This window comes from Otolemur garnettii, unplaced genomic scaffold (genome assembly GCF_000181295.1).
Source record: "Otolemur garnettii isolate 467f Iridium unplaced genomic scaffold, OtoGar3 scaffold00031, whole genome shotgun sequence".
Lineage (NCBI taxonomy): Eukaryota > Metazoa > Chordata > Mammalia > Primates > Galagidae > Otolemur > Otolemur garnettii.
The window spans coordinates 13,678,794-13,688,618 of record NW_003852426.1 but is presented as its reverse complement, the minus strand read 5'-3'; the positions used below and the strand labels follow the sequence as shown (position 1 = coordinate 13,688,618).

The following is a 9,825-nucleotide window of genomic DNA, read 5'->3' as shown; positions in this document are numbered from 1 at the left end:
GAGGCAGGAGACTCGCTTGAGCCCAGGCATTGGAGGTTGCTGTGAGCTGCGATGCCACAGCACTCTACCCAGGGGGACAGCTTGAGGCTCTGTCTCAGAAAACAAAAAAAAGAAAGCAGAGTATCAGGTCATGTGGAAGGAAGTGGATCCATTTCAGAGGGGTGAGCAAGTATACGTGGGAAGGAAGAGCCCAGGGGAAGAAAGAAGAGGCTGGGCCACAGTAAACCTCAGGCACTGGGAAGCAGCAGGTAGCAGGTAAGCTTGCCTTCATCACTGTTTCAACTGAGGTCTGCTCCACCAAGGGGCCTCAGCTGGGGCTCTGTGGCCAGGACAACCTCTGCCCAGAAGGCAGGAGAACCAGAAGGAAGTGCTGGGCAGCTCACAACCAAGTGAGAGTAAAAAGTGAAAACCACAGAGGATGAAACCCGGGTAGCCCATTCACAGCAGGGTCTCCTACACTCAGAGGCTAGAGAAACACACTCAGGCCCACACCCAATCCAGGAGGCCCTCAGACTCATGTAACTTGCTGCTTCTCTGGCTCAGCACTCACTGCTTTAGGGAAGCTCCTTCTCCAGAAGCAAGAGCCAAGAGCAGCGCTTGTATGTGAACCCACCATGGCAATACAAAGCCACTGCCAAGCTACATGACCTAGGACAGGTCACTTAACCTCTCTAAGCTTCAATTTCTTCATCCACAAAATGGGGATAGTTAACATACATTTCAAGAACCACTGTGATAATTAAAATAACATATGTGAAGTACTTACCATAGGACCTAGACCACAGGAGCTCTCAATAAATGCCATCTCTCTTACTATGACTGCCCTTGCTCCCAGCCTACCTTCTTCCTTCCCTCCCTGTCCTCACCTTCTGCTTGGTGCTGAGGGGCTGTGACTTCAATTTTTCATCCTTGCTCTTGGAAATCCTCAGGAACTGTTTGAGGTCTCCCTAAGGGAAAAGCCAATCATCTCAGTCAGGTCACAGCCCAGCCACTGGCTCTAAAACATCAAACCAAGCAGGTGCTCAGAGCTTCTGCCCAGGGATGCAGTGGGAAGCCCTGATTTGAATGACCGCCCCAGCCTGGACCCTCTTCCTGTGAGGAAAGTCCATGGGAAATGCAAGAAATAAGATATAAATTATAAATATAATATGTTTAAATACATTGTGTATATATATATGTGTGTGTGTGTGTGTGTGTGTGTATAAAAGAGGTGTCTCCTAAAAGCTCTCTCAGTAAGAAAGAGGAGAATTGTCATTCCTACCCTCAGGGGTACCCCTAGACAGCCCCTGCCCTCAGTGAGCCAAGAGGAAAAGAGCCCCCTACCCTTTGTCCTCATGGATCCCTAAGAGGACAGCAGTTTATAATGTAATAGACAGAGGACAGCACCAGCAGCAGAAACCTGCACAAAGCACTCATCAGTACTTGCTAATGGAAAGTCTGAGAATGACTCCTCCCTCCTGCTCCAGAGCTGTGCATTTGAGGATCAAGGGGATCAGAGCCTGGACCAGCTGGGGAATGAAGAGGAAAGGGCAACTCTGGGAGGACAACTTAAGTGGAGAGAAGACTGATGGCTGGGCTAACTCTTGTATCACAAGTGGTACTGGGGTGCCAGGGAGGGAAGGAAATCCGGGTTCTCATAAGTTTATTTTCAAGTGGGGACAAGACTTGGGGAGGGAAGAAAACCAGAGTGAGAGGACACAACCTGGAAGGCATCTATGCAGTGTGCAGAGTGAGACGCCCCGAAAGGACAACCCCCCAGACACAGATGAGAAAGATGGGGTCCTGACAGAGGAAAAGCAGGCATCAGAAAGCTGGGAGGGCAGGAAGTTGAGCACCTCAAGGTGTCAACAGCAGGAAGGTAGAGGTCTGAGCTGAGATCATGCATGGTTTCCTTCAAGCCCCAGTCCTCTTCCCTAGCCCCTTCAGACACTGTCCTGCCTGAGATCCCTCAGTCCCCTGCCAATAGCATACCAGGTCCACATACTCCAGCACCATGTAGTGGGGCTCAGCCTCACGGCACAGCCCCAGGAGCCGCACCACATTGGCGTGGTTCAGCTTCCCAAACATCTCGAACTCCCTTCGGAAGTCCAACTGCTGCTGCTCGTCCTTGCTCTGCAGGCTCTTCACCAGCACCAGGGTCTCCGCCACTCCTTCCTCTAAACCTTGAGCCTTCGCCAGGAACACCTCCCCAAACTCGCTTTTCCCTGAGGGTATGAGTCTGGATCAGCCAGCTGCCTTCACCCAAGCAGGGGAAGCCCATGAATTGAGGGAGATGCACAGCCTCTCCTACAGTGGGGAAGAGGATCTTTGCTACATCCCACATGTGGGTTGGCCCTAGCCTGGTGCTGCTATGTGACCTCTGCCCTTCCCTGTCTCCAACAGGAAAATAAGGGGTTGTACTAATATCCAGTTAAAAAGAAAAAGAAAAAAGGAGTCAATTCAAATAAAATATCAAGTAAATAATACTATAGGTTAGTACACAGGAATGACAAAATTTGGTGGTGAAGGTGGTGAATAATTGGCAATGGGGATGCTCTGGACAAGAGCCCTGTCTATGTTACGCCCACCTCTTACATTCCAGGGTTCAGGGACTTCAGGGTCACCTACGCATAACCCAGCCCCAAGACAGAACCATCTGCAATTAAGCAGAGAAAGCTGTACTCAAGGCAACCTACCCAGTGTCGTGATGGGCTGTAGGCTGGCCCGAGGGAAGTGCATCTTATCACTCGTGCTGTGGCGTTTGTTGGTGGCTGCAGGACCAGAGCCCAAGCTGGTCAAGGCCACTTCTTCTTGGATCTCCGCTGAGGGTTGCCCATTCTGCAAAGGCCCACCTGGAAAGAAGGGACACAGGAGAGTCAAGATGAGAACTGACACTCTGGCCACCAGGGGTACCTCGGTTCTCTTCCCCAATGGGTCCAATCATAGTGTTCCACATGAAAGGACCCAACAAGTGATGAACTGATTTTGGGGCTGGGGGCAGAGAGAAATATACATCACTTAGGGTAAGACCACTTACTGATGCAGCCTATTACAACCTGTGACATGGAACAAACTATAGAAGTTTGAATTGCTGTTCCCTGAACACCATACCTACATAGATTTTTATTTTCGTGGGGCCTCCTACTGGACAAAGCTCTAAGTAGGCACAAAGGGAAAATCACAGCAAGGGAGACTCAACTCCTGTTCCTGAACACCTAAGCTGATAGGAGAGGCCCAGCACTCCCCCTAGGAAGCTCCCAGTCAAGGGAAGGAAATAGGAGAAGAGAAGCAGATTGCTCATGGGGAATTCCTGGACTAATGGTGGGAGAGAGACATGCAACAGAAACATGTATACATATACTAATTATATCTGTGGCTTAGTGATGGGAGGGGGAAGAGGCCAGGAATCATAGGAAGCTCGTCCAAGAGGTTCTGATGAGGAAGTCTTGAGCCAGGCTGCTCAGAAGCCAAAGCCCTGGCAATCAGCCAACTTCAGGCTTCCAGTGACCGGTGGAACAGTGCCAGCTCTCAGCCCCAGCACCAGCCACTCAATTCCTGAGTGCCTCAGCTCTCTGCTGTGGCTGCAGGGGGTTACTCAGTTCCTGTACACAGGCACCACCTCCCGCCTCAAGAGGACCCTCACCATTGAGGCATTCCATCTCTGGCTCCTCGCCCTCAGGCTGCTTCTGTAGGCGCTTGGCTTTGCAGCGCTTCTTGCAGTAGAACATGAGGCCCAGCACGGCAATGATGTAGGCCACAGCAGCGCCCACCGACAGCCCGATGGTCTGGATCATCTTGTAGGGGGGAGGGCTGCCCAAGCCCTCTGACTCCTCCAACATGGGCTTGTCTGAGAGACACACAAATGGCTCCAGCCAAGGGCTGCCAAAGCTTCTCTACTAACCCCTCTCCACCTCACATATATGACATTCCAGACACAGAGAACTGAAGTCACCACCTTTACTGGCTTAAACAAGGGTTAGCAGGTTCTGGTACGCCACCAAGGTCATAGGGGAAGCTCTGAAGGAAATAAAGCCAGTGATTCCTAAGCTGGCTGTGCATAAGAACCTGAGACAGGGGACTCAAATAAGAAACACACCTGTCAAAGTGCCATTCCCAAACCACACTATTTGTTAACAAGCTTCCTAAGTGACTTGTCATTGTGAGCTAGGCCCTGGAGAACAGCATTTGGAGTTTAGGCCATGAAGAGTGAGGGGAAATGAGGGAGAAAGGCCAAAGGGGAGATCACACTAGATTCCCCCAACTTCCACACTCCCACCCATGGCTTCAACCAAGGGGCTTTGTCATTTCATTTTTATGTTTAAACTTCCACATTAATACTTTTCTTTTTTTTTTTTTCTGAGACAGAGCCTCAAACTGTTGCCCTGGGTAGAGTGTCATGGCCTCACAGCTCACAGCAACCTCCAAATCCTGGGCTTAAGCGATTCTCTTGCCTCAGGCTCCCAAGTAGCTGGGACTACAGGTGCCAGCCACAATGCCCGGCTATTTTTTGGTTATAGTTGTCGTCGTTTGGTGGGCCCAGACTGGATTCGAACCCACCAGCTTCTGGTGTATGTAGCTAGTGCCTTAGCCACTTGAGGTACTGAGCCACACATTAATACTTTCTATAGAAAAACAATTTGCTATTAAATCAAAAAAGTCTAAAAAGTTCTCATTTAAAATACCTTCACCTTACATATGTAGAAACAAGTCCCCAGAGAGCAAATAACTCCTCCAAAGGCACAGAGCTGGTTAGCAGGAAAGGCCAGACTGGGAGAGCTGGTTATCAGAGAAGCCTAGTGCTAGGCCTTCCCCCACCCCTACCCCACACATCATTCTCTCTGGGCCCCCAGGCCAAAGGAACCTTGTCCTGCTGTACCGACCTGATCCCCTCCACACCCACCCAGGGACCCAGGGATATGTGTATGTCTGCTGGAGACCTGAGAGGAAGGAATATAGAAAGAGAACACCCCCACTACACACATACACACATTCTCCAGCCATGGAATATTAAATAAATGACAGCCAGCTCTAAGGAAGGAATCTAAGACACAGTAGAATTCCCTCCCTACCACAAAAATGGTTTAAGCACCTTTTTTGTACAGGGCTGATGAGTACAAGGTAAGAAAGAAGTCTGGCTCTACCCTTCTCATGCAGAACACCCCTCCCTAGCCCATACCCACGACATAGAGGGGGGCCTCTGTGTGCTTGATGTTGCAGCTGTTGCCTGCAATGCAAGTGTAGCGGCCTGAGTCCTCAGGGGCCACATCATGGATCACTAGGGAGCCGTTCTGGAAGATGTGCATCCTGGTGGGAGAGAAGCCGCAGCACTGGCCAGGTGTTGCCCACCTGGCCAACTCTCAGAGAGACAGGGCTGTAGGAGAGGGAGGGGGTCCTACCTGGGTCCCAGCTTGGTGGGGTCCAGGATACGGTCTTTGCCCTTCCACTGAATGAGTGGCTTGGGGTCCCCTTGGGCCTCACACCGCAGCAAGGCTGTGTGGCCCTGGTACACAGTTGTGCGCTCTGGCTCCACCTTGAAGGTGATGAAAACTGGATGGGAAAAGACCAGTAAGGGATGAGGAGTGGTGAGCAAAGGGGCTGACAGGGTGCAGACTGCTGCCTTGAAGGGCCTGCCAGCCCCAGCCCCAGCCCCAGGCCCAGGCCCTGCCAGAGTCGCACCTGCTACAGTGAGCTGGACATGGGCACGGATCTGGCCCTGCGGCCCATTCGAGGCAATGCAAGTGTAGTTGCCAGCATCATCTCGAGTCACCCGGGCAAAGTGCAGAGTCCCAGCGTTGTCTGTCACCCATTCTGGGAGACTGCTCCCATCTGCAGGGCAACAAAGGGAAACAATGGGATGGACCAGAGTTTCATGGCTGGCTGGCAATGCCCTCAGTCCCTCACCTCTACTCAAAAAACATGCTATCACTCATACCACTCACAGGCAAAGTCCGAACCCTAAACAAGGTGTTGAAAGCCCTCCAATATTTACTCCTTTTCCAATTTTCAGTCTTACCTCCTTTCTACTGCCCTTTTTAACATTTCACTTATGCCAAACTGGACTCAGACTGAGCCCAGAATTGGTCTCATTCTCATCTTACTACCCATCATTCCTTGCTAAAACCTGTTCCTGCTCTTTGCCACTATCCCAGGCTTCAGATCCATTTTGAGCCCACTTTCCCCAAGCAGACGCCCAGACCTGAGCAGAGGGAGCCTCCTTCCCTCTCAGAAAGTACAGTCTTTCTCACTCTCGCTGTTGGAGGGAATGTAAAAATTGATCCAAACTTTTAAAAATTGATTTGGAAACTTGCATTAATGGTTGTAAAAATGTTCATACCCTTTTATACATAATTATTCCATTTCTGGGAATCTTTTCCAAAGGAATTAAACCTACATCCAGAAAAAAACACTTTGGCTTAAAGATGTTTATTAACAGCATTAAAAAAAAGTGGAGGGGGGTGTTATCAACCCAGATCTCCAATATTTAAGGAATGTTTAAGTAAATTACAGTGAATCCAATCATTGGAATATTATTATAATCATCAAAACCAATATCTACAACAAAGCATATAAAAACATGGGGAAATGCTTGCTACTGTTAAGTTTAAAAGGAAACAAAAATACATATAGTTAGCTACATTTTCTATTTCTGTAATAAGCATGTCTCAATCATGTAAGTTTAATAACTGAAACTATACATATAATTTCTATGTAAAAACAAAAAGATATGGCATAAAAGAGAGAACACATGCTCAAAGATGATTAAACGCAGGATTATGCATTTTTTCTCCCAAATTTTTTTAAAGGAGCTCAAGTTACTTTTATGTTGAAATGGACAAACTATTTTGGAAAATGGGAAGGAAGGATTTCATACCACTGTCTGGACCAAACCAATCACTGTTGCCTTGAGTCACCTTACATCCTTACATGTTGACCAGTGCTGTAATCTGACCCCTTTTGTGTCTGGATTTTTTCCCTTTTTCCTAACTAGACTATAAATCAGCCCTACGTTTCTTTTTCTTTCTTTCTTTCTTTTTTTTTTTGAGATAGAGTCTTACTCTGTCCCCCTTAGTAGAATGCCACGGCATCATCATAGCTCACAGTAATCTCAAACTCTTGGGCTCAAGCAATCCTTTTGCCTCAGCCTCCTGAGTAGCAGAGACTACATAAGTGTACCATAATACCTGGCTAGTTTTTCTATTTTTAGTAGAGATGAGGTCTCCTTTGTACTCAGGATGGTTTTGAACTCCTGAGCTCAAGCAATCAACCCACCTCAGTCTCCTAGAGTGCTGTTAATTTCAGGAATGAGTCACCGCACCCGGCCCAGCCCTGCATTTCTTGCCTACCCCACATTCAGCTAGCCCTCAGACACACATGCATCTGCCCAGTGGACTGCCTTGCCTGCCTCTACCCCATGCCCAAATGGTACCTACCTGCCCGTACCCACTTAATTGTGGGCTTCTCTCGGCCTGTGGCTGAGCAGGGCACTGTGGCCTCCTTGTCAAACTCCATGCACTGCTGTGGCTGAGGTGGAGGCGTGAACTTAAGCTTTTCTATTTTAGTAGAGGGTGGGCAGGTGAGTGAAAAGAGGAGGAATTGAGAAAGCTGGATAGGCCAGGGCCAGGCCTGTTGTCCCCCCACTTTTGTCTCCAGCCTGGCCAGGTAAGGACCTCTCCCCAGACATGCTGGCTCACCTAGCACTTGGACACGGGCTTGGGCCTCGATGCTGCCAGCTGGGGTGCTGCTCACACAGCGATACCACGTCCCATCATACACTTCCACACTATTGATGCGCAAAGTCCCATTCTTAGAGACCTCAAACCTTGAGTCCTATAGCATAGAAGATATAAAGAGCTATCTCAGAGCCTGAACCCACATCTAGCCTTAGGGGAAAGAGAGCTATGGAGAACAGCAAAGAAGAGACACAAGGGGGAAATCCCACACCCATCCACCAGCTACAGTCCTCTTTCTCACTTCTGAGATGAGCATCTGGTTTCTGAACCAGATGACAGTGGGCTCTGGTGTGGCCTGGGTCAGACAATGCAAGTAGCCTGGTTTGCCCTCCTCCAGCTGGCTGTCTTGGGGCTTCTTCAGCCATGTGGGCACAGCTAGAGAAACAGAAAGAAAACAGTGAACAGGTCCCCAAACCAAAGGACCCATCCCCAACAAATTCTAATATCCTACTGGACCTTAAGTTCAGAAGCCCCAGGCCACTCAGGAACAACTGTAGCAGTTACTCCTTAGAGAAGGTCCAGTGCCTGAGTCTTTTAAACATTATCCTAGTTATTTGTGACAATAAACCCCAAAGAGCTATGTGGTACTTTTTTTTTTTTTTTAAGATAAATTTATTTATTTTTTTGAGACCCTCTCAAGCTGTCACTCTCAGTAGTAAGAGTTGTAGTGAGCCACAGCTCACAGCAACCTCAAACTTTAGGGCTTAAGCGATTCTCTTGCCTCAGCCTCCCACAAGTAGCTGGGACTACAGGTGCCCACCACAATGCCTGGCTACTTTTTGTAGCAGTTGTCGTTGTTTAGCTGGCCCAGGCCACGTTCAAACCTGCCAACTTTGGTGTATGTAGGTGGCACAACCACCTTTTTTTTGTCCCCAAGCCTTTTTCTTTTCTTTTTTTAAAGAGACAGGATCTCCCTCTGTTACCCATGGTAGAGTGCAGAGGCACAATCATAGTTCACTGCAGCCACGAACTCCTGGGCTCAAGGGATCCTACTGCCTCAGTCTTACAAGTACCTAGGACTATAGGTGCATGCCACCATACCTGGCTAATTTTTTGTAGAAATGATGTGTTACTATGTTGCTCAGGCCAGTCTCAAACTCCTGACCTCAAGCAATCCTCCTGCCTTGGCCTCCCAAAGCTATGATGACACCACTGCACTTCAACCTGGACTACAGAGCAAGACCCTTTCTCTAAAAAACAAAACAAAACACTAGCCTCAATTTCTAATTTCTCCCTACAATGCCCAACCCCATAACACTCATTCTAGACAAATGCTATCTACATTAACTCCAAAATACATCCTAAATTTGACCATCTCTCACCTCCATAGCCTCTATTTAAGCTTCTTTAACATCCTACCTAGACTATTACAGTCATCACTATCTGGTCTGCCTGTTACATACACTTGCCCCTAACATTCTAATCTTCTCAGAACAGCCATAATGGTCTTCTGGAAAGTCAATCTTCTACTTAAAACCCTGCAAGGACATCCCATCCAACTTGGTGTGGCAGATTATTTGCAGTGATAGCTGTAAACAGCCCTCCCATCCCTTTCATCTCTTCACAATATGATGTCAACACTTTCCCCTCATCTGGAGGCAAAGCCTATTTATCTACTCCCTTCAATCTGGGGGTCCTGTGATGTCTCTTGTCCAGCAGAATACAATGGAAGTGCTACAGCTTCCTCTTTTGCCATGTTGGAATCCAGCCTCCATGTGAAGAAGCCTAGGCTAGCCTGCTGGAGAATTCACATGAAAGAGAACCAAGGCAGCCTAGTCAATAGCCCCATTCAACTGTCAGACATGTGAGCGAGCCCATCATGGTCAGCTGGCTATGAACACTGCAAGCCAGCTGGCAGCACATGGAACTAACTAGCAGTCCCAGTTAAATCCCACCCACAAAGTCATAAGCAAATCATTGGCCACTGTTTCAAGCCACAACATTGTGGAGTGGTTTATTATGTAGCAGTGGGGAAATGATACACTTGGAATATAAGGCAAAGTCTTTATTGTATCCTTACAATGCCCCACATGATCTGGTTTCCACCATTCAGACAACCTCAGCCACTCTCAGTATCATTTTTTTTTTTTTTTTTTTTTTAGAGACAGCTTTTTGG

General features: G+C 48.3%; 1 protein-coding gene across 1 annotated transcript in view; it reads right to left on the bottom strand.

Moving 5' to 3' along the window:
* Window positions 1-9,825, bottom strand: part of PTK7 (protein tyrosine kinase 7 (inactive)) — a 73,817-nt gene that overhangs the window by 15,272 nt on the left and 48,720 nt on the right. The window contains exons 8-17 of the mRNA XM_012804809.2: window positions 7,951-8,084; window positions 7,671-7,806; window positions 7,410-7,529; window positions 5,656-5,805; window positions 5,376-5,526; window positions 5,156-5,283; window positions 3,623-3,826; window positions 2,676-2,831; window positions 1,972-2,204; window positions 867-947 (exon numbers count right to left, since the gene is read on the bottom strand). Coding sequence (XP_012660263.2) covers window positions 867-947; window positions 1,972-2,204; window positions 2,676-2,831; window positions 3,623-3,826; window positions 5,156-5,283; window positions 5,376-5,526; window positions 5,656-5,805; window positions 7,410-7,529; window positions 7,671-7,806; window positions 7,951-8,084 — 1,493 coding nt within the window. The remainder of the gene's footprint in view (window positions 1-866; window positions 948-1,971; window positions 2,205-2,675; window positions 2,832-3,622; window positions 3,827-5,155; window positions 5,284-5,375; window positions 5,527-5,655; window positions 5,806-7,409; window positions 7,530-7,670; window positions 7,807-7,950; window positions 8,085-9,825) is intronic.